Below are 25294 nucleotides of genomic sequence, written 5' to 3'. Positions count from 1 at the left end.
CTCTTTTTCTTTGTTGATTTGAATTGACATGCTTGTGCTTTTAAAGTGTTTGATAAAATCCTCAAAATCCCATGTGCAGTGAAAGTCTATAAAATGTTCTGCTGTTTTAACACACAATGAGCTTTAGACCTTATTATGAGCTGCAGATACAGTGAACACAGAAAAAGAGAGAGCAAACAAACAAACAATAATATGTGCCATTATATCCCAAGAGACATCCATTTTTGTTATAGCTAATATCTCTGAAAAAATATTTTTTCCCTGTCATTTTGGCTAATGTGATTATATTAATATATGATATAATAAAAATGATAAAATGGGATTACAAATGATGTGCATAATTGCAAATAATTTATCATATTTATCTTATTTTATTAAAATTATATTTTTTCTAATTCTTTAATAATGATTTGACTTCCAAAATTAAAATATATTTATATTAATACTAAATACATAATAAAAACAAATGTGATACATATACGCATACACACACACATATATACATATCTATCTTTATCTTTATATATATATATATATATATATATATATATATATATATATATATATATATATATATATTATCATACTAATATATATAGCCTATATATGTGTGGATATATACACACACTAATCTATCTATCTATCTATCTATCTATCTATCTATCTGTCTATCTATCTATCACACACACACACACACATATTAGTATCACTTTTTTGGTATTATGCATTTTATTACAAAATATATATTTTATTTTTGTATAATTACTTAAACACTGTTTGGTTATTAGTACAAAAATAAATGATCACATTTGTATATATATTAAAATATATTATTAATATATAATTACAAAACATCAATACAATTTCTGATTAAAAAATTTGCATGTCCTTTGTTTTTATAAAGATATATGGACTAGGTCTAAGACACAGCACTCAAAAAAAAAAAAAACTGTAGATAAAGCTGTGCTCTGTGCGGCTCTGGATGGGAGTGTCACGTCACACACACACACACACTGAAAGAGGAAGCGCTTGTGCTGCACGGATGAAGAATGAACCATCTGCATCTCTTCTTCTTCTTCTCATCTGACGTGTGTGTGTTTTCACCCTCATGATGGCGAGACTGAGCGAACACGGGATCCGGCTGAGCTCTGTGTGTATCTTTCTTATCTTCTCTAAAGTCTTTCTCACGCACTACCATATACTTTACTTGTATTATATTGCGTAATGTTGTTTTTATAGATGAGCCCGTCGTACCTGGAGAGCAACTCCACCAGTCACACATGGCCCTTCAGTGCGGTCGCTGAACTCATCGGTGAGCGAAACACTCGTGTATTCATGATCATGGTTCGAATTACGTGGGAGCCAGTGGGAGCTGAGCTCCCATAGAGAGAGGATGAGCTCCCATGAAAGCAGTAAAATCATACACCTGTGGGGGTCTCTAAAAATCATCAGCCCCATTATTTTAAATTACAAATAAAGCACTATTTCCCTCACACTACTGTAGCGTGACTTAGATAGGACAAGATGTCAAACACATGGATCTCGCGGGATCTCGGATCGTCATCACACTACATCCTTATGCTTCGCTTTCTGCCAGGACTTTTACTGACTTTTCTCAACTCACAGAAGTGACGTCAACGTCCGATCTAGCAGTAGCATAACCCATCAGGCAAGTGTTATTTTAACATAGGCGTAATTTGCGGGTGGGACATGTCCCCACCACTTTTTGCTAAGGTCGATATTGTCCCCACCACTTTTGAAGCATCTCGCGGCACTAATATACCAATACAAATAAATAAAACATCTTCAGTTAACTAGCAGAACATTCATTTAGTCATTAAATAAGAGGCGATCTAGCGCTGAAATTTGTTGTTTTTTAAATAAAGTGATCAAAGTGCTCGTTGCGCTGCGATCAGTCTGATCCGCTGCACGGATATGGCGTTATATGTGTGCCTCAATCCTGAGCGAGTAATTGGTACAAAAGTTTTGAGCACAGAGAACTATATTTTGCAAGCACATTACATTATATTTTGAACAGAAATTAACAATCGCAACAAAACAAAAATTCGTTTGAGCAAAGAAAAAACGATTCCGTGCTCAATAAATGTATTTGCTTGTTTGCTATTATCCATATTAACGTGCAATAATAACCCCTCTCACGCAGTTTACTCAGGTGCTCTCTCACAAACTTATTCTCCGCGCTCCTGTCAAGTCCCTCTCTCTCTCTCAACCTCTTAATTCTGTGCGCGCTCAACTCTTGACACACAAGTGTGCCACAAAATCAACCAATCGGAAAATTAAAGGTCAATTGTGATTGGCTGTTGGTCTCCAATCAAATCGCTAGTAGAACCAAAGCCTGTCTTGTAGAACTATCCTTAGATATCCATATATATCCATATATCCATATATAATCCTTTATTAGGCTATATGATATCTGACTATCTACACAGCATCCCGGTAGCTTCCTGAAAAAAAAAAAAAAAATCGAAAAAAATAACTGACTACAGCGAGACTAATGGATTAAAACACATTTTGGTAAGTATTTTTTTTATTATTATTATTAACTTAAAAGTGCCTTGTTAGTATTATAAATTATAATACACAAAAATAATAATTAAAGTAATTATTATAATGGTGGTTTTCTTTAGATCACAGACATTACAGACATTAGCCTATAGTTGGAGGGCAAATTTTGTTTAATTGTTTGGAAAATGTCAGTTTTAAGAGTGAGGTCATTGTGTGAGGTGATTGACAGCTATATGTGACAGAGGAATATTATGACTTATAATTGGCTTATAATTTATAATGCTGTTGTGTTGTTTAACTTACAATATTATATCTCCTATTGTGACTAAAGTGGTGTGACATTTAGGTGTTGCTGTTCTGATGACATTGTCTGCGGCTGTGCTAGCGTTAGAATGCTTGAAAAGTCAAACTAACTTTAGTCACAATAGGAGATATAATATTGTAAGTTAAACAACACAACAGCATTATAATACACAAAACTAACAAGGCACTTTTAAGTTAATAAAAAAAAAAAATACTTACCAAAATGTGTTTTAATCCATTAGTCTTGCTGTAGTCAGTTATTTTTTTTTATTTTTTTTCAGTAAGCTTCCGGGATGCTGTAGATAGTTCCATAGATATCATAATGAAGGATTATATATGGATATGGATTTATATGGATAGTTCTACAAGACGGGCTTTGGTTCTACTAGCGTTTTGATTGGAGACCAACAGCCAATCACAATTGACCTTTAATTTTCCGATTGGTTGATTTTTTGGCACACTTGTAACGCTGTTGCAAGTTGAGCGAGCGTGTGTGTCAAGAGTTGAGCGCGCACAGAATTAAGAGGTTGCGAGAGAGAGAGAGGGACTTGACAGGAGAGCAGAGAAGTAAGTTTGTGAGAGAGCACCTGAGTAAACTGCGTGAGAGGGGTTATTATTGCACGTTAATATGGATAATAGCAAACAAGCAAATACATTTATTGAGCACGGAATAATTTTTTCTTTGCTCAAAGGATTTTTTTTTTTTTTTTTTTTGCGATTGTTAATTTCTGTTCAAAATATAATGTAATGTGCTTGCAAAACATAGTTCTCTGTGCTCAAAACTTACAATTACTTGCTCAGGACTGAGGCACACATAGTATAACGCCATACACGGATACTGTGTTCTCTTGTGGCTCGCGCACAGTCTTCACTCGGACACGCGCTTCAATCCGTTGTGGAAACTCTCTATTCGTTCCGGTGAAATTACAAAACAAAATGCACACAAAAGTGTCCTTGCCTGATATACAACCACTGATAAACATAATCGGATTTGATGAGAAAAAAAGAAAAAAAACCTATACGAGTGCGGACTAGAACCCAGAACCTCTGACACGCCTGGCAAAAGTTCTGCCACTGGACCACACAAGTACACGCTTAAATTTATTTATTTATTCACGTGAAAATTCTCACTACTAACAATATATATTAGACCTCATTAAACGACAAATTAAACCAAATGTACTATTTAAATTGAATTGTGTTAGCAACGCTTTTTTATTAAACATTTTTATTTATTTACATCAGTAAGCTACACCGCGCCTGCTCATAGGCTACTTTTTTTTTCTTTTTTTAAAGAGACCCCCACAAAGATGAAATCATAATTCGAACCCTTATGTAGTAGAAATGTGAAATTATTTTAGAAGTTGGTGTCTTCTAGACTGAGAAAAGCCAGAAAATTTATTTTTGGCTCATGTGGATGAAAGACTACAACTCCCAGAATGCACTTGCTTCGCTGCCCTATGAGGCCACTCCCAAGCCACGCCTACCGGTTACAGAGGGCAGTATCGGGAGAAATGATACAGCTAGGCTACTAGTCGATTCGAAACTGAAAAGACGCCGTTTTATCGTGAGATCCCCCTATGGGCGGGTTGAACACATGCGGAACGAGCTCCTCCTACTGGCTGGAGTCTCTTGCCTCTGGACAAAAAAGCCTCCGATGACGATAAATTACGTTTTTTGCATCATCTGAGGTTTTTTCCAGACACACAATACAGAAATCTCTCATCTCAGGGGGACATGAGGTACAATACTACCGGGTTTCTACTGATACAAAGCTTAATGCTAATCGGTGAAGTATCCCTTTAAGTAATGTTCCATGAAGATATTTTGTTAATTTCCTACAGTAAATACATAAAACATTTATTTTTGTGAGTGAATTCAGCACAATCGCGAACATAAATGGAGAAAAAAGGAGATTTTCTCAATGTTTAGATTTTTTTGCACCCTCAGATTCCAGATTTTCAAATAGTTGTATCTCGGCCAAATATTGTCATATCCTGACAAACCATACATCAATGGAAAGCTTTTTTTATTCAGCTTTCATATGATGTATAAATCTCAATTTCAAAAAATTACCCATGTGACTGGTTTTGTCATCCAGGGTCACATATAGACATGGTTTTGCCAGGGTTGTTCAGCATCCATGAGTCACAGGCTGTGTTGACTTGCCTCTTCAGTGGGGGAGTGATCGCATGACTACACCGTTTTCTTTGTCATAGTTCAAGCCACTGACAGAGAGATGGGACTCATGGTTGTCAAGCAAAAGGAGACATGGCTTCTCTTTTGTGCATTTTGTATTCTCCACAAAATGCTTCAGGAATTCAACAGAGTGTTTTTCCTTCATCCATCCTGATGGGTTTGCACCTCCTTTGCAACCTGTAGGTCCATTCAGAATTAAGTGGTCCCTGAAATTTACATTTCTGGACTATAGTGACACCCGTTTCATCCATGTTCCAGATGTCACCTGGAGGAAACCTGTGCCTATGCATGACTGTATCTAGGTTGTGGAAGCAGGCTTTAACATTTTCTTTATTAAAGGTACACTGTGTAGGAATTTCTCCCATCTAGCGGTGAAATTGTATTTTGCATTCAAACGAATTGTGCTCTCTAGGGCCTCGCTTTTTCAAATGCGTGTTGCAACTACGGTAGCCGTTAAGTACCAAGAAGTTATGACAACATGTCTTCCAATATCACTTCATCGAGTTTTCTTTGTTAGTTTTTCATTGTCCATTTCAGCTGGTTTCAGTCACGTGACGCTGGCTCTGAATGAAAGCGCGTTGTGGAAACGCATTGAGGTAGGCTAGTGTTTTTTGTCCCTCTCTGCTATTATAGTTTTTCAAAATGGCGGAATGACACGGAAGCCTCCATGGACTTATAGTCCAGTCATTTTAAGCCAAAATGGGGGTCAACCTTGAACAAATTGCAACAGAAGCACACTCAACTGATTTTGTATCCTCAATATGTCCTGAGTAAGGGAAAAAAAGCCCAGAAGAATCCCATTAGGGGAAAGTTTCGAAAAAGACCCAAATATAGCCTATTCATTCTTTTTCTTACGTGAATAGGGTAAAAATTTAACCTTTAGATATCACCATGAAAATTACTGAGTTGATTACTTACATCAAGACAAACAAAAAATGTATTACAAGTTTTTTGAAATTGTTTGTTAACATGGACAAACGGAGACAACTGTTTCATCAGGATGGCCATCACCCAAACAAACTTGGTTCAAGAGTGTTAAAGGACAATATCTATTTCTCACTCAATCATCCTTCTGCAGTGTATGCCAATCTGAACGACACACACACCTGGACACAGTATGAATGACCACGGGACTTCACTTCAGCAGCAAAATGGACATGCGGTTGACATATCACACAAGGACAATGATAACACCACTCCACCACAACAACCTCTGCTCACGGACATAATCTCAGCTGAGCCCTGCCCACAGAGCTCACCACAGACAGACATATTAGAACTGCTCCAAGATTCAGCACCCAAGGACGACTTCCTGGAAAACAGCCAGGGAAGCCAGGACAGCATATTACAGCCTCCGATAACACCAGAACAACAGCCCCTTTCACCAGACACGTTATCCCTCTCACCAGCATCGCCACTTCTGTGCTTCTCACAGAAAATGGAAGAACTGGTGTGTGCTGGAACCAAACTATCCCACTCTTTTGCTGCAAGCCCCCAGATACCAACCAAAAAACGGCAGGCACCTCAACCACCAAAGCCTGCGGGCCCAGCTTGCCCTCCCCCTCCTGTGAGAGCTCTTCGGCCTCTGCCACAACGCCAGGGCCCACACCCTCCTCCATCTGCTCAAGGTGAACCAAAAACAACTGATACCAGCTCTCAGTGATATGTGTTGGGTCCCTGCTATGATAACAGTAACTTTCTCAAATGTTTACAGAACATGCGGGAACCCAGTGTGCCTGTATCTTTCTCTATTGCTGCTCACCGTCGATTATGAAATTCTCATCTCTTAGAGTCCTATGTGGGACTTGGAGGAACGGTCTTAAATTGGTTCAAATCTTTTTTAACCAATAGAACTTTTTCGGTTAAAATAGGAAATTCTAATTCATCATCACGCAAGCTAACCTGTGGTGTACCGCAGGGGTCTGTTCTTGCACCTACTCTCTTCTCGCTCTATCTGCTTCCCTTGGGATCTATCTTTAGGAAACACAACGTTTCTTTCCACTGCTACGCTGATGATATGCAAATCTATCTGCCTCTGACCTCCGAAAATGAGCATGCTCTTAGTTGTTTATCCGCGTGTCTGGACGACGTAAAATCATGGCTCTCAAAAAAATTCCTTTTTTTAAATTCAGATAAAACGGAAGTTATTGTCTTTAGCCCCTCCGAAACTAGTAGACAAAACTCACAAAATTTGGAGTTCTCAAATCTGAGTACCTCATCCCAAGTGCGTAATCTGGGTGTGATGATCGATAACAGTCTGAAATTTGACAGGCAAATTGCCTCTGTAGTGGGCTCTAGCTTTTTCTATCTACGCTCTCTCTCTAAAATTAAATCTTTTCTTTCTAACGCCTCTTTAGAGGTCGCTGTCCATGCCTTCATAACATCGAGGCTGGACTACTGCAACTCTCTATATTATGGTGTTGCTAAGACTCAAATTCCACGCCTACAAGTCGTTCAAAACGCAGCAGCGAGATTCCTGAAGGGATGTAAAAAGTTTGAGCATGTTACACCCCTTCTGAGATCCCTACATTGGTTACCGGTTCAGCATAGAATTGAATACAAAATTCTATTACTGGTCTACAAATCACTAAATAATCTTGCACCATTATATCTGTCGGACCTACTTCACCTATATACCCCTAAGCGAGGGCTTAGATCGGAAAACAAATTCCTCCTTCAGATTCCCAGAACCCGCTTGAAAAACAGGGGTAATAGAGCGTTTGAAGTGGCGGGCCCCACGTTGTGGAACAAACTCCCAATCCAAATTAAAATGGCTTCCACTTTATCTGAGTTTAAATCTGCTCTGAAAACTCATCTGTTTGATTCAGCTTTTAATATGTAATTGGATTTTTGTATTTATTGATTACAAGTGATCATTGATTGTTTCATTGTGTATTTGATTGTAATTATTGTACAGCACTTTGGTCGGTTGACAGCCGGTAGTAAATGTGCTCTATAAATAAACGGAACTTGAACTTGAACTGTTCTATTACAAGATAGAAAGTCTAAGGCCTTCAATAGCCGTACAGCAAACCCAACTAATCTGGTGCCTATTACATGTCAAACTAAGATTGCTGTGGGGACAAAAAGTAAGACTGTTAAGTTAGCACTTTTAAACATTCGCTCACTTAAAAATAAATCACTTCTAGTCAACGACTTAACCACAAACAACCTAGATTTTATGTTTCTAAATGAAACCTGGCTAGAAGACAGCTGCAGTGCAACAGTCCTCAATGAAACAGCCCCTCCTAACTTTACTTTTATGAGTGTCTGCAGAGCTGTTAAGAGAGGTGGGGGTCTAGCTGCTCTTTTTAAAGATATCTATCAATGTAAGCAAATATCATTTGGGAATTACCCGTCTTTCGAATATCTGGGTACTGTGTAAAAAGGTGCTCCACGCATTTTACTTATCATTATTTACAGGCCTCCTAAATACTCTCCAGTCTTTGCTGAGGACTTTACAGAACTGTTATCAACAATTACCTCAGAGTTTGACTGTTTTGCCATTGCTGGAGATTTTAACATTCACATAGTGCAGAAACAATATGGCAAAAGTGTTCCGAAAACAGTCAAAACTGTTTTAAAAACTTTTGATCTGACTCAGCATGTACATGGACCCACACACAATCATGGACACACTCTAGATTTACTTATCAGTAAGGGTCTAAACATTTCATCGATTGTTATTAAGGATGTAGCACTGTCTGATCATTTCTGTATTTTCTTTGATATATTGATCTCTCCTGCCACTGAAGCTAGATCTGTGTCTGTCAAGAAGAGATGCTTAAATGAGAACACTAGTGTACTATTTATGAAGGCTATATCCTTAACACCAAGCATATCTGCTGACTCTGTTGATTTTCTCCTTGATTCTTTTAACTCAAAAGTTAAAAGTGTAATTGATGATATTGCTCCTGTTAAAGTCAGGAAGAAGAGTGGCAGACAAAAAGCACATTGGAGAAACTCAACAGCAGTGCAAAATATGAAAAGACAATGCAGAAAAGCAGAGCGCATGTGGCGGAAGACAAAACTTGTAGTCCATTATAACATCTACAAAGACAGCCTGCATGCTTTCAATATGGAACTAGGCAAAGCTAGACAGACTTTCTTCTCAAATATTATAAACAGCAATTTAAACAACTGACAAATAATATTTCTTATAAGCTGTTTATAATATGTCAGAGACTGACAAACCCCCCAAGCCAGATTCCCAGTGAAATGCTCTCAGACAACAGGTGCAGTGAGTTTGCTTCTTTCTTCTCTGAGAAAATCAATAATATCAGAAAGGTGATCAGCACATCCTTGAGTTGCACTGAGGTCAGACAGATCAGACCACCTGAGAAAGAAGTTACTATGTCTGATTTCAAAGAAATTGATGGCAAAATTTTGGAAGAAACCGTACAGCACCTTAAAACATCAACCTGCACTCTTGACACACTTCCCACATCTTTTTTCAAAAGTGTGTTAAACAGTTTAGAAGCAGATCTTCTAGAAGTGGTAAATGCCTCACTTCTCTCTGGGAGTTTTCCAAACTCCCTGAAAACTGCAGTTGTCAAGCCCCTCCTGAAAAAGAGAAATCTGGATAAGATCATATTAAGCAACTATAGACCGATTTCAAATCTTCCTTTCATAGGCAAGATCATTGAAAAAGTTGTCTTCAATCAGCTGAACAAATTCTTAAGCTTGAATGGATACTTTGATAATTTTCAATCTGGTTTCTGACCGCACCACAGCACAGAGACAGCGCTCATAAAGATAATAAACGATATTCGCTTAAATACAGATTCAGGCAAATTATCAGTGCTCGTACTACTCGACCTCAGTGCTGCATTTGATACTGTCGATCATAACATACTTCTTGACAGGCTGGAAAACTGGGTGGGGCTTTCTGGGATAGTCCTAAAATGGTTCAGGTCATACTTAGATGGGAGAGGTTATTATGTGAGTATAGGAGACCATAAGTCTGAGTGGACATCCATGACATGCGGAGTCCCTCAAGGCTCAATTCTTGCGCCACTCCTGTTCAACCTGTATATGCTCTCAATGAGCCAAATAATGAGAAAGAACCAAATTGCTTACCACAGCTATGCAGACGACACACAGCTCTACTTAGCCCTATCGCCTAACGATTACAGCCCCATTGACTCCCTGTGCCAATGCATTGATGAAGTCAACAGTTGGATGTGTCAAAGCTTTCTTCAGTTAAACAAAGACAAAACTGAAGTCATTGCGTTTGGAAACAAAGATGAAGTTCTCAAGGTGAACGCATACCTTCACTCTAGGGGTCAAACAACTAAACATCAAGTCAGGAATCTTGGTGTGACACTAGAGTCAGACCTTAGTTTCAGTAGTCATGTCAAAGCAATAACTAAATCAGCATACTATCATCTGAAAAATATTGCAAGAATAAGATGCTTTATTTCCAGACAAGACTTGGAGAAACTTGTGCATGCTTTCATCACCAGCAGGGTGGATTATTGTAATGGACTCCTCACTGGCCTTCCCAAAAAGACCATAAGACAGTTGCAGCTCATACAGAACGCTGCCGCCAGGATTCTGAGCAGAACCAGAAAATATGAACACATCACACCAGTCCTCAGGTCTTTACACTGGCTCCCAGTTAAATTTAGGATTGATTTGAAAGTATTATTGCTGGTATATAAATAATTCAATGGCCTAGGACCTCAATACATTGCAGATATGCTCACTGAATATAAACACAACAGATCACTCAGATCATTAGGATCATATCAGCTAGAAATACCAAGGGTTCACTCTAAACATGGCGAGTCCGCTTTTAGCTATTATGCCAGCCGCAGCTGGAACCAGCTTCCAGAGGAGATCAGACGTGCTCCTACAGTAGTCACTTTCAAATCCAGACTCAAAACACTTCTGTTTAGCTATGCATTTACTGAATGAGCACTGTGCCACTGTTCGTCCGACTGTTTGTACTGTACTGTATTTTATTTTATTTTTCTAAACTGTTTTAATTATTCTTATTTCTTTTTATTATTTTAATTTCTTCTATGTAAAGCACTTTGAATTGCCATTGTGTATGAAATGTGCTATATAAATAAACTTGCCTTGACTTGCCTTGCCTATGTATGTGCTAATTTGCATAAATACCACAACAGGTCTAAACATTGGGTATAGTCAGGTGAAAATGTCTTGTTGAATCTTGTTGACACATAACAGTAAAATACTTAGTGTTAAAGTCTGAATGGAACCTATTTAGGCTACCCGTTACGCTCGTTTTATAACAATTCCGTGTCACCATTAGTTTTTTTCAGTCCGTTTCACTGGCGGTGTTCGAGGAGGGGGATCTTCTCATTTCTCCAATCAGAAAGTGTAAGGATATGGTCTCATTCAGCTCTGACACCTCCCTCTCCATACAGTACGTTCATGAGTGAACGAGCATCCAGTTCGGACGTAAGGTGTAAAACTGAGTTGGGGAATACCGTTCCAACATTATCCCTCCGGATTTCATTAACATTAATTATTCACGCTTGTGTCTCCTCCCCTCACCCTATAGTGGTCAGCGGGTTTATGAGTCCTGAGCCACACACACTCGGACAGGACAGCGCGCATGAGTGTTTAGAGGCAGGCTCAGGTGCCTCTAAACATTTTTCTGGTGTCAAATAGTTTGATTTATATCTGTATATACACATTTTCTAATTATATTGTATTTTATTTCACTGATCATGGACCAAGGTAAGACAAACACCCATGGAACTTTTATCCAATGTCAATATTTTTGTCTTTTACACATATATTGCTTGAATGAGGTGATGAAATTAAACTTTTAAATATGATCTCATTTCTGTTTTCAGACATTTCTCAGATTAGTCTTACAGAGTAAAAATTTAAATGAATGCTTTGAACATGACATAATTTTTGGAATTTAATTAATTGTATAGATACATTTTGCAAACTGGTATTTCACTCTCAGAAGAAAAGAAAAAAACGTACAAAAGCTCTCACAGGGGTGCTGCCCCTTTAAAAGGTACAAATATTAACCATTTAGGTACTGATATGTACATTTTATAGATACTAATACGCACCCTTTTGGAGTAAATTAGGTACAAAGTTGTATCTTTTGATCAGTGACAGCTTTTGTACCTTTTTTTGGAGAATGTAGGTGTCGACCCATTTTTATGACCAATGGTCTGTAAAAAAAAAACTTGCTGCCTCAATTTCTTAAGTACAATCAACTTGGCATTACATACCCTCAATTACAGTAAACTGACTTAAATAAATGTGCGGAATCTCATATAACTTAAATAGTTTGAAGTTTGAAAGTTTGAAATTTATTTTGATGAGTTGAAGTATATGTTGTCATAACTTATTGATCATGTCATTTTTGATTTACAGTGAGAGCGCAGGGTGACCAGAGATTTGCTAAATTGAAATAAAATTAAAATGCCACGCTCAAAGAAAAATTATCCTTTTTTTAAGATTGACAAATTTAAATTAATAGTTGAATTCCATCAAATAGAATTGAATAAACCTTATTCAATTATTCAATCAAAATATGCAAGGATTATTCAATTCAATTTGATGGAATTTTATTATTAAAGGAAATGTGTAAACGTTAAAAAAAACACAATTAGTGCAAGTTTTACATTTAACACTTGTTCAATACATAATTTACTCAAACTTCACTACAAATATGCATTGATGATCTGCAGAATTACTATAGTCAATTTTTGTAAAGGTATAAGCATGAATAGAAAATCATCCTCAGCATCCCTACACTGTATAAAAATATATTTTCATGATTTGTTATCACAACTTTTTATCAATTGTCAAATCAACTTAGATAATTAATGTGGTTCATAGCATAATATTTTGAGTTTCTATTAATTAAACCAATTTCCTTCTTTGTATTTACTCAAATATTTCAATGAATTCAAAATTGTAAGGCAACCACGTAACTTACTTTTTTTAAGTTAAACCAACAATAATTGTTTACAGTGTACCTGGTTTGCCTCCATAGAAACTGAGAGGAACGCGATGATGGAGTTCTGGAAGGAACATTCGAAGTCGGCAACAGTAAAGGAGATGATGCTGGATACGAACGCGCAGGAACTGACCCAACACGAGCTGCCGGAGATCCTCTCCATGCTCCCTTGTCTGGCTGGCTCTGATGTGCTGGAGCTTGGTGCTGGAATTGGGTCAGTGATCACATTCGATTAGAACATGCCCAGAATCATATGTCACCCTGACATAAAAAGAAAAGGAAATTATCTTTTGCATAAAGAAAACGTTTTTGTATTGTAACATTATTTTCAAAACAAATTCTCCACAAATTATAATTCCTGTGATGTTTTACTTGTTTATTTTTTCTAAATATTTTCAATGCAATAAATTCCTTATACAATTTATCAAAGGTATATCACATGATCCTTCAGAAATCATTATTATATGCTGATTTGCTGCTCAAGAAAAAATTCTGATTATTATCAATGTTGAAAACAGTTGTGCTGCGTCATATTTTTGTAGAAACATTATTCTCAATGCTGTGGTTATTCTCATGAGATTCAAAAACTACAACAAAAACAAACTTATTAACTATTATACTTAATATTTACAAGATATCTAAGATGTATTTACAAAAAAAGATATAATTTTTATCATAATTTATCACATAATTCCTTTCCAGGAATGAGGGAAATTGTATTTTATGGTCATAAAAAAAATCACAATGTAACATTTCTTAAAAATAAATAAATAAATTTCATTTTAATATTGGGATGAATGACATGTTCTTGACAGGTTTAATAACATATTTAATTTTAAACCAAAATAGACTCTTAAATTTCCATCTGATTTCTTTGTTATTTGAGGTCATCATATGTGTGGAATTATTTACATTTAGTTATTTAATTTACAACGAGGAAATTGAAAAGCAATTTGTCACAGAGCCAATGTATGTACAAGTATACACTGTAATAAAATTGGTGTAAAAACTATTTTCGCTCAAAAAAGTAAGTCACTTCAGCAAGTAACATATTTAATTAAACGTGAAATTTTGAAGTAAAAAAACTGAAATTATGCTTTCCTGTAAAATATATTTGAAAAATTATTTTTACAGTGTACAATTAGATGCGACAATAAAACTTAATGTGCTGGTGAATATACTGAGATTCTCGTAGTCAAATGAGAATGATGGAAATCTGATGAAAATCGAATCAAATTTATATTGTGAGGTCAAATCTTGTGTTGATCTGTTCCTTGGCCAGTACTGAGCTTTTAAGCACGCTTTATTTGCTCCATTGTTATCATGACCTTTGCTCTTTTTAGCCGGTACACGCGTCACCTCATTGGGAAGGCCCATCACGTGACCGCTGTGGACTTCATGGAGAAGTTTGTGGAAAAGAATAGAGAGGAAAACAGTCACCTGGGCAATGCTGAGTTCATCCAAGCCGACGTCACAAAGCTGGACTTCCCTAAACACAGGTGAGAGAAAAAACAGAGATTCATTTCGTTAACGAAAACTATGACAAAAAAAGGGTTACACTTTAAGTATTGAGTAATATTAATCAACTACTTGTTACTATAGGGTTAGTGTAGGATTAGGATTTGGTTGAGGGTTAATTACATGTAATTATGCATAATTTACTGTTATTACTATGGTAAGTACATGTAACATATGTAACAAAGACACTGAAAAATAAAGTGTTACCAAGAAAAGTTTGTTAACAACGTTTTTTTCCATTAGACGAGACAATGACGAGATGACACCGACATCATTAAACACTAACCATGACTATGTCTATCAACTTGCAATATTGTTGACAGGGAAAACAAATTGTTTAAAAAGTTTAAACTTGACCAAAATCTCTCTATATTTTAAAAAAGAGAATTTTTTAAACCTTTAAAAGAGAAAGAGAAAAAAGTATTACAGACTTTGCGCTGTAAGCCAATCACAACAGACTGGGCCATATGACCAATCAAATCAGAGTAGACCAATAACAACAGACTGGGCCATCTGACCAATCAGATCAGAGTAGACCAATCACAACATATTGAGACATCTGACCAATCAGAGCAGAGCAGGATTGTGGAAAGGAGGGGTTTAGAGAGACTGAATCTTTGAACAAACTGTTTTCAGACTCTGAGAAATGAGGTGATGCTGCAATGTAAATTAAGAGAAAATTAAAGTGTTTTTTTGACTTTGGATGCATGTAAACCTGTTGTAGGAGTCTCTGACACAAGATTAGGAAACTTTAAAATAGCATAATAGGGGCAGTTAAAGGACATTCTTATTCTAAAAAGCATTGATTAGACAAACATTTAAATACGCCATCAGTTATTTTAGTCCATTTTCCTGAAAGAGAAAAACAGTAAATTGTAAATGTGCATATATGAGCTGTACGCTATACATAGATGAGCTAAATGACATGCATTATACTGTAGGTCAATTCCACGTTTAATTTCATGGGGTCTAAAAAATGAGCTACAGAAAAACATCCCATCGATTCTCATCTGATGTCTTCATTCATCCATCTATCACTTCATCTCTCTCTCTCTCTCTCTCTCTCTCTCTCTCTCTCTCTCTCTCTCTCTCTCACACACATTTTCTGTTTCAGTTTTGACCTGGTGTTCTCTAATTGGCTGTTGATGTATCTGAGTGATCAGGAGCTGAAGTCATTGGTTGAGAAGTTACTCAGGTGGCTCCGCCCAGGCGGCTACCTGTTCTTCAGAGAGTCCTGCTTCCACCAATCAGGTTAGACTAGAGGAACAATGTCCTGTAGTTTGACACTACATGGCAATGATGTGAAATTTCCTATTTTCTTATCTTATTCTCTATTATAATGTAAAAAAAAAAAAAAAACAGAATAATGGTACAACTCTATATTCCTGAAATACGCAAATAAACCATATTATTTATATAGCCATTGATATAAACACTATATTATCATTATTGGAGACTGAAACAGGGGTAAAATATAGGGCAGGACGTGATTTTATCAATCGGGAACTGATTGTATGGTGAAGTAATTGCTTTTTGATAAAAGATTATGAGGATGAACATATTTATTTGGAATAGCATGCATTTATTAATCACTTTAATTATTGGTTTTAATATTTCTAGAAGTTTGAGTATTTCTACAGGTGTAAATGTTTGTCTTGACCTTCACAGGTGACATCAAGCGAGATTTTGACCCCACGCACTACAGAAGTCCTGCTCAGTATAACCATCTGATGACATCAGGGCTGCTGGACGAATCAGAGAAGACGGAAAAGAAATACTACGGCTTTGACATGGTGCTCAGCAAAACAGTTCAGACCTATGTGAAGGTAAACCAGTCAGTCATCGCCAAACTGTAATCAAAACTCTGTATAAAAAAAAACTGAAATGAAACTTCCGGTTACACTTTTTTTTAAGGTGTCAATAGCCGCGTTTCCATTACCCTTCAAATTGCGCAAATTGAAATAGCGAATTGAAAATACGCCCAATGGAAACACGTCAATTTCGCAAAAACACCCATTTATCGCAAAAAAGTTTTTACGTTCGCATGAGGAGGTTTTTCAGGCAATTCGAAAAAGAAATATTTTGCAAAACTGCAATGGAAATGGTTTTTGCACATTTACAGGTCACCTGACGTAGACGACGCGGTGTGTTTGGACAGAATACGAGACAGAGTTCTTTATTAAATTCATAAAAGACAAAATAATTACAGGAATACTGGATTCTAAACCTCAAATAAATGCCACAATCAAGACCTTGAAGCAGAAATGAGGGAGAAACACCCAGAAACTCCTCATATGTGCCGCTCAATAAGGGTCGTTCCTTACCATTAATGCTTGTAAAACACACATACATCCCCTTTGATTAATAATAATGGCCAGTGCAGTGGCTGATATAGTACATAAACCTACCAACGTCCGTTGCCATGATTTTTGGAATGACTTTACTTATCGCGAGAGGAAAAAATTAAGTTTTAGTCGCATAACATCGGTTAATGGAAACGCCGTCATTTCGCAATAGTTTTTTGTCGACATTTAGAAAAAAAATCGCAAAAGTTTTGCTCAAATCTGTAATGGAAGTGTAATTATATATTAAAGTACTGAGTAATATTAATCAACTACATGTATTTACTATAGCCTATAGGGTTAGGGTAGGATTAGGGTTTGGTTGAGGGTTAGATGCATGTAATTATGCATCTGTTATTGCTATGGTAAGTACATGTAATATATGTAACAAGGACACTGTAAAATAAAGTGTTACCAAACTTCCTTGTTTTTGTTACAGATGAAGAAGCACCAGAACCAGTTGTGCTGGCTCATGCAGAAAGCCCGTCGTGATGCGGTAGATCAGCACCAGGGTGGCTTTTCCACGTTCCAGCAGTTCCTGGATAACCAGCAGTACACCAGACGAGGAATACTGCGTTACGAGAAGATGTTCGGCTCTGGGTTCGTCAGCATAGGCGGACTCAGCACCACCAAGGTCATACATCATCAAAAGAGTCATGGGAAGATAATAAAATTCATACATACAGTTCAGCAAGATGTAACGTTTATTTTTGATACAATATTGCCACTTACTTTGTTTGTTGCAAACGAAGCCACAGCAAAGCCGTTGTAACACCGAGCAACATTTGTTCCTGAATGATTCATTTTCAACAAACTGTTTAATGAATGATTCAACGACTCATTCATACGGTTTCATTCATGAAGGAATAGGAATTTTTTAACAAATCAGGTGATCGAATCATGCAATGACAGTGGCTGCATCAAAATCGCATACTTCCCAGTAGGCGAAACACAGTATGTGACAAAAGTATGTCTAATAGTACTCATAAAAGAGAAGATTAGGTAAAAAGTTGACCACTGAGATTCTGAACTGTGCATGCGATCCCATGAGGCCATGGGAGAGGACTTGTAGTAATTGACTCACACACAATACAGTCACTCATCGCCACCTACTGGAGCAACTGTGTAACTTTCGGAATGAGAATTGAGAAACACAACTGACGTTGGTAGGTCACATGATTAGAACAACAATGCAAATGCAGACACAAACACACATGAATCAATAATTGATTCACATTCAATACGTTAATTTGTCACCACCTACTGGAGCAACTATGTAACTTTCGGCAGTGAAGCAATGTAATTGACTCTGGTAGGTCACATGATAATGAAACATGGCGAATGTAGTCTGTCCAGATTACATTCTTAGTACACACACTCATACAGAACATACTTTTTTAGCGGTCGTGAAGTGATAACTTATTCAAAATAAGTACCTACTCAAGAAAGTATACGATTTCGGACGCAGCCAACCGCCTAAATGAATCTGTGTTTTGAACTACTCGGTTGAATGAATGATTCAATGAATAATCAAGACAGCCAGCCGCTTGTTTCCTTCCTAAATTAATCTGTGTTTTTTAACGAATTGCGGATAAATTAATGATTCATTGACTCGTTCATTAAAACAGCCACTTGTTTCGTTCCTGAATGAATCAGCTTTTTTTTAATGAATCTGTAAAATAAATGATTCAAGGACTCGTTCATATATACAGTCACTTGTTTCATCCCTAAATGAATGAATGGACGTTTCTGAACAAATAGTTTGAATGAATCGATAATTGACAATATGGTCACTTGTCGCCACCTACTGGAGCAACTATATCATTTTCGGAAAGAGTAACTAAACTTCCATATCCACTCTAGATCAGTGATACCAACCTAAATTTTCCTTTGGATATCAGTGGAGAACTACTACATTCTCAGTGTTATCTCATCATTTAGTGAAAAATTAACGGTTTGTTTTTCTGTTGATATCTTTGACATATTAATCTGTAACCCATCAGGAGTTTGTTGATATGCTGAACTTGACCGCAGAACAGAAGGTTCTAGATGTCGGCTGTGGGATTGGAGGTGGAGATATCTACATGGCCAAGGTGAGCCAAAGGTTGACATGTGATGGGTTTATGTGTTGCCACAGATCGTGTTTCATGCTCGTTGAAACAGTCCACTTTCCTCGGGACCTTTAAACTTTCTAGAAACGTAAATGTTATCAAACACAAATTACTCATTGCACATGATCATTCACAGCTGCTGTTTCTGATTACCGTGACATGATTAATTACTGACTATCCGTTTTAATGACAGACCTTTGGAGCGGAGGTTCTGGGGATGGACCTTTCCTCAAACATGGTGGAGATCGCCATGGAGAGAGCCGTCACAGAGAAACTCCCATTAGTAAGTTGAGTTTTTTACCCAATGCATAGCAACACTCTGGCAACCGCCCATAACACCCTAGCAACCACATAGCAAAGGCAAAAAACTACCAAGAACAGCTTCACAACTGCATAGTGACACCCTGGCAACCACCCACAACACCCTAGCAACCACATAGCTCAGGCAAAAAACCCTACTCAAAACAGCTCATTAACTGCATAGCAACACTCTGGCAACCACTCAGATCACCCTAGCAACCTTGCAGCAAATCACACACACTACTCAAAACAGCTTCACAACTGCATAGTGACACCCTGGCAACCACCCACAACACCCTAGCAACCACATAGCTAAGGCAAAAAACCCTACGCAAAACAGCTTATTAACTGCATAGCAACACTCTGGCAACCACTCAGATCACCCTAGCAACCTTGAAGCAAATCACACACACTACGCAAAACAGTTCAGCAACTGCATAGCAAGATAACCACATGGACACCTTAGCAACTGCATAGCAAAGGCAACAAAATACTCAGAACAGCTTCACAACTGAACCCTGGCAACCACTCTCAACACCCTAGTAATCAGCTTTAACAACCTAGCAACTGCATAGCAACACCCTAGCAACCACCCAGAATATCCTAGTAACTACAAAGCAAAGTGCAACAAACTACTCAGAACAACTGCATAGTAACACCCTGGAAACCACCCATCACACCATAACAACCACCTATAACAACCTACCAACCCCCTGACAACCACCCACAACACCCTAGCAACCACATAGCTAAGGCAAAAAACCCTACTCAAAACAGCTTCTTAACTGCATAGCAACACTCTGGCAACCACTCAGATCACCCTAGCAACCTTGCAGCAAATCACACACACTACGCAAAACAGCTCAGCAACTGCATAGCAAGATAACCACATGGACACCTTAGTAACTCCATAGCAAAGGCAACAAATTACTCAGAACAGCTTCGCAACTGCACCCTGGCAACCACTCACAACACCCTAGTAATCAGCTATAACAACCTAGCAACTGCATAGCAACACCCTAGCAACCACCCAGAGTATCCTAGTAACTACATAGCAAAGTGCAACAAACTACTCAGAACAACTGCATAGTAACACCCTGGAAACCACCCATAACACCATAGCAACCACTTATAACAATCGAGCAACTGCAATACAACACACTGGCAACCACCCAGAAATTCCTAGCAACCACAGCAAGCCTATCAAACTACTCAGAACAGCTTAGTAACTGCATAGCAACACCTTAGCATTATGGCAGGAAATTTAAAAATCTGTTTTAAAACATGTTTTTTTCTTTTGTTCAATTTTAAATACGTCTAGCTTTGAGAATGAACAGAGCTGCATTCTGGGACAGCTTTCGTTCTGCACTTCCTGATAGCAGATCAACTTTGTCCTTCCTCTGCAGGTGCAGTTTGAGGTGTCGGATGCCACAAAAAGAAGGTTTCATGATGCCTCATTTGATGTGGTTTACAGCAGAGACACAATTCTGCACATCAGGGACAAACTTGACCTCTTCAGAAAATTTTACGTGAGTGTTCACACAGGTAAACTGGTGCTTGGGTGCATGTTTTCATGCCTGTGACTTTGTATGTTACAGAAGTAGCATGTATTTGTTTGTGTGCATGCATAATGCTTGTGTGTGTATGTATGTATGAGGACATGCAAATGATCATCTGCATGTGTAAATGTACTGTCAGTCGGTAGCAGGTGTGTGTGTTTGTGTGTGTGTGTGTGTTTGTGTGTTTGTGTGTGTGTTCCGGTGAATATGTGTGTGTAGGTGTTCAGTGTTTGTGGTTTAAACAGTTAACATCATCTTGATTCACCTTAATTTTTTACTAAGAGGCCTCAAATGAGATGACACATTACTTATGGTTAACAAGCCTTTGTGTTTGTATTGATCTATAGTGGATAGTATCCAAAAAAAGCAAATGCAATGATATAAGCTGACATGCAAAATAAGAGTAGAGGCGAACTGAATGTGCATGGTCTGCCCTCTAATGGACAAATCCTGTATCTTCATAGGAGTCCATGAGAACAGATTGAACTATTGCTTTAACGTGTGTATGCATGTGTCTTTCAGTCATGGCTGAAGCCGGGCGGTAAGCTGCTGATCAGTGACTATTGCTGTGGAGAGAAGCCCTGGACTCCAGCGTTTCAGGATTACGTCAACCAGAGGGGATATATTCTCTACACACCTCAGAGATACGGACAGGTGGGACACGGGATACACAAGTACAGACCTATCATAGCAGCTTGCTTATGTTGGGAATTAGGATTGATCTATTATGTAACATTGATGATATCTGTTAGTACTGGATGTAATGAAGGCAAGCTAGTAAAGAGCTTGACCTCAAGAGGCGCACTAGCCCCTTGTTAGCGTGCTCGCCTCTCATGCCGGGTCGAGTTGAACTGGAGGGGTTACATTTGGTGCCATGACCCGCATGGGAGTGAGGTTTAGGTTGGTGGGAGTAATGGAGGCAAGCTAGTAAGAGCTGTGCACGTAAACCTCACTCTACTGGCCTCATGAGGCATGATAGAGACTGCTGTTTATAGTGTTTATACCATTACATTTAGTCATTTAGCAGACGCCTTTATCCAAAGCCACTTACAAATGTGACCATGGACCACAAAACCAGTCACATGGGTACATTTTGTTAGGATATGACAATATTTGGCAGAGATACGACTATTTGAAAATCTGGAATCTGAGGGTGCAAAAAAAATCGGAACATTGAGAAAATCTCCTTTAAAGTTGTTAATTTATGTTCACGATTGTGCTGCATTCACTCACAATAATAAATGTTTTATGTATTTACGGTAGGAAATTTACAAAATATCTTCATGGAACATGATCTTTTCTTAATATCCTAATGATTTTTGGCATAAAAGAAAAATCGAATCATTTTGACTTCAGGTTGAATGATTCTCATTGGCTAAGAAAAAGATAAACATAGTAATTTTCCACACATACACAGATAGACTGAAGCATATCTCCATGGATTATGCGGCTGACACTCGGACCCTGAAGTTAGGCACGTCGTGACCTTGCAGGTGTCAGATTTGGGTTACTGGACGCCAGCATGTCCAGAACAACAACTCAGTCAATCTTCAATAATGCCAGTGGTTCCTTAACCTGTAACCAAGAAGACTAACACACACACTGACACACATCTTTTCCAAGGTTGGATTTGGCCAGGCTCTAGCTATAAACAGGAGAGTCGTCTCAAAACATCAAGATAATGCGTTCTTTCTCTCAAGGATAGGAAACTTTAGTGTAAATGGAAAGTAAGGCTTTAACAAAGAAATGGTCCCTTAAACTATTGGCTTCAATGACCCCTATATGTTTTAACATGTTGAAGACCTTTCTCAAACACAAAACAAGACCCAATTTCATTTCTGGAAGCCGGGATAAATAGGCAAGCACTGTTACTGCATTCAGATATCAAATACAGACAATTTTTTAACTTGAGATTTATACATAATCTGAAATCTGAATAAATAAGCTTTCCATTGCTGTATGGTTTGTTAGGATATGACAATATTTGGCCGAGATACAACTATTGTAAATCTGGAATCTGAGGGTGCAAAAAAATCGAAACATTGAGAAAATCTCCTTTAAAGTTGTTCATTTATGTTCACGATTGTGCAGCGTTCACTCAAAATAATAAATGTTTTATATATTTACGGTAGGAAATTTACAAAATATCTTCATGGAACATGATCTTTTCTTAATATCCTAATGATTTTTGGCATAAAAGAAAAATCGATAATTTTGACCCATAGAATGTATTGTTGGCTATTGCCACAGATAAACCCGTGCGACTCGAGACTGGTGACGTGATCCAGGGTCACATTTCAGTAATCACACTGGTAACTTCTATAACAAAGTAAAATCTCCAGAGAAGAAATTCAACTCATTTGATATTTAGAAGGAAAAATATTGATTAATACCTTGATTATAATCAGTAATTACATATATATTGAAGCAGAAGTGGATTCCAAAGTCTTTAGCATCCCTATTAGCGTGTCTGCCTCCCATGCCGAAGATGCTGGTTTGAATCCCGCTCTGAGTGGGTTGAGTAGGACTGGTTACTTTTATTGTACGTGCCAAGCAAAGTTGGCACAGGAACAAAAAGCTTGTTTATGCACCATGACTATGATAATATTGAGTGTATTTGTGTGTTTTTCAGTTCCTGAGCGAGGTGGGATTCAGTAATGTTCGTGCAGAGGACAGGACAGACCAATTTATTCAGGTGATAAAGACTGAACTGCAGAGAGCCGAGGAGATGAAAGAGGAGTTTATACAGGTAAACACACACACACATTCTTGTACATCTATCTTTATGAGGACATTCTTTGACACAATGCAATCTCTAGCCGCTTACCCTAACCTTACCCATCACAACTAAGTGCCTAACCCGACCCCTGACCCTAAACCGACCCTTGACCTCATTATAACATTATCCCTAAAACCAAGTCTTGACCCTCAAACAGGCCTTTAGAGGCTCTCAGAGAGACACACACACACTAACCCTACCCCTAAACCTACCCATCACACACACACACACACACACACACACACACACACACACACACTTATATGCTCATGCAACGTCTGCATTACATTGACAACCTCACATTTGCATGCACACTGTTGGAGGAAATATTTTAGTTCCCCTTTACCATTTTATTTCACTCGTTTTTAATCACTGTAAATAAAAACTACAGTCATTAAAAAACGAGTTTAGCAAGTTTGTCTGAATATTGTTGGGAATGTCATGCACACATAGAGCTCTTGTGATCGCTGTCTCCTCCACAGGAGTTCTCTAAGGACGACTATGATGCCATTGTGAAGGGATGGACAGAAAAACTGCAGCGCTGTGAGACCGGAGACCAACGCTGGGGGCTTTTCTACACCACCAAAGACTGAGAGAGACGAGGAATCCAACTAATCATCAAATCAGAATCAGTATTTTTCAGATTAAACTCACTGTTAATTCTGTGAATTGCACAACAGTGTTGCAAGACTAACATACTCTTATGCAGCAAAACTGAATAAAATACCACTTTTCTTTACTCTTTTTCTTTGTTGATTTGAATTGACATGCTTGTGCTTTTAAAGTGTTTGATAAAATCCTCAAAATCCCATGTGCAGTGAAAGTCTATAAAATGTTCTGCTGTTTTAACACACAATGAGCTTTAGACCTTATTATGAGCTGCAGATACAGTGAACACAGAAAAAGAGAGAGCAAACAAACAAACAATAATATGTGCCATTATATCCCAAGAGACATCCATTTTTGTTATAGCTAATATCTCTGAAAAAATATTTTTTCCCTGTCATTTTGGCTAATGTGATTATATTAATATATGATATAATAAAAATGATAAAATGGGATTACAAATGATGTGCATAATTGAAAATAATTTATCATATTTATCTTATTTTATTAAAATTATATTTTTTCTAATTCTTTAATAATGATTTGACTTCCAAAATTAAAATATATTTATATTTATATTAATACTAAATACATAATAAAAACAAATGTGATACATATACACACACACACACATATATACATATCTATCTTTATCTTTATATATATATATATATATATATATATATATATATATATATATATATATATATATTATCATACTAATATATATAGCCTATATATGTGTGGATATATACACACTAATCTATCTATCTATCTATCTATCTATCTATCTATCTATCTATCTATCTATCTATCTGTCTATCACACACACACATATTAGTATCACTTTTTTGGTATTATGCATTTTATTACAAAATATATATTTTATTTTTGTATAATTACTTAAACACTGTTTGGTTATTAGTACAAAAATAAATGATCACATTTGTCTATATATTAAAATATATTATTAATATATAATTACAAAACATCAATACAATTTCTGATTAAAAAATTTGCATGTCCTTTGTTTTTATAAAGATATATGGACTAGGTCTAAGACACAGCACTCAAAAAAAAAAAAAAACTGT

The 25294-nt window shown here is 37.2% G+C and overlaps 1 protein-coding gene across 2 annotated transcripts; it reads left to right on the top strand.

Moving 5' to 3' along the window:
• Positions 1 to 990: 990 nt before the first annotated feature.
• LOC311095316 (uncharacterized protein) lies at positions 991 to 24336 on the top strand. Of its 2 annotated transcripts, XM_084133784.1 has the most exons (13): positions 991 to 1150; positions 1240 to 1312; positions 13025 to 13202; positions 14332 to 14487; positions 15621 to 15757; positions 16175 to 16332; positions 17288 to 17482; positions 18852 to 18941; positions 19153 to 19242; positions 20666 to 20788; positions 21341 to 21472; positions 23451 to 23567; positions 24080 to 24336. In XM_084133784.1, exons 1-13 carry the CDS (start codon positions 1109 to 1111, stop codon positions 24188 to 24190), a joined length of 1602 nt encoding a protein of 533 aa, XP_083989910.1. In that variant the 5' UTR covers positions 991 to 1108; the 3' UTR covers positions 24191 to 24336. The 2 variants fall into 2 exon arrangements, with proteins under 2 accessions (XP_083989910.1, XP_083989911.1); XM_084133785.1 differs by lacking the exons at positions 991 to 1150; positions 1240 to 1312 and adding an exon at positions 11425 to 11739.
• The last annotated feature ends 958 nt before the right edge of the window (positions 24337 to 25294 follow it).

This window comes from Abramis brama, assembly GCF_963993115.1.
Source record: "Abramis brama genome assembly, chromosome: 13".
Taxonomy (NCBI): domain Eukaryota; kingdom Metazoa; phylum Chordata; class Actinopteri; order Cypriniformes; family Leuciscidae; genus Abramis; species Abramis brama.
This window is presented reverse-complemented; position numbering and strand designations above follow the sequence as displayed.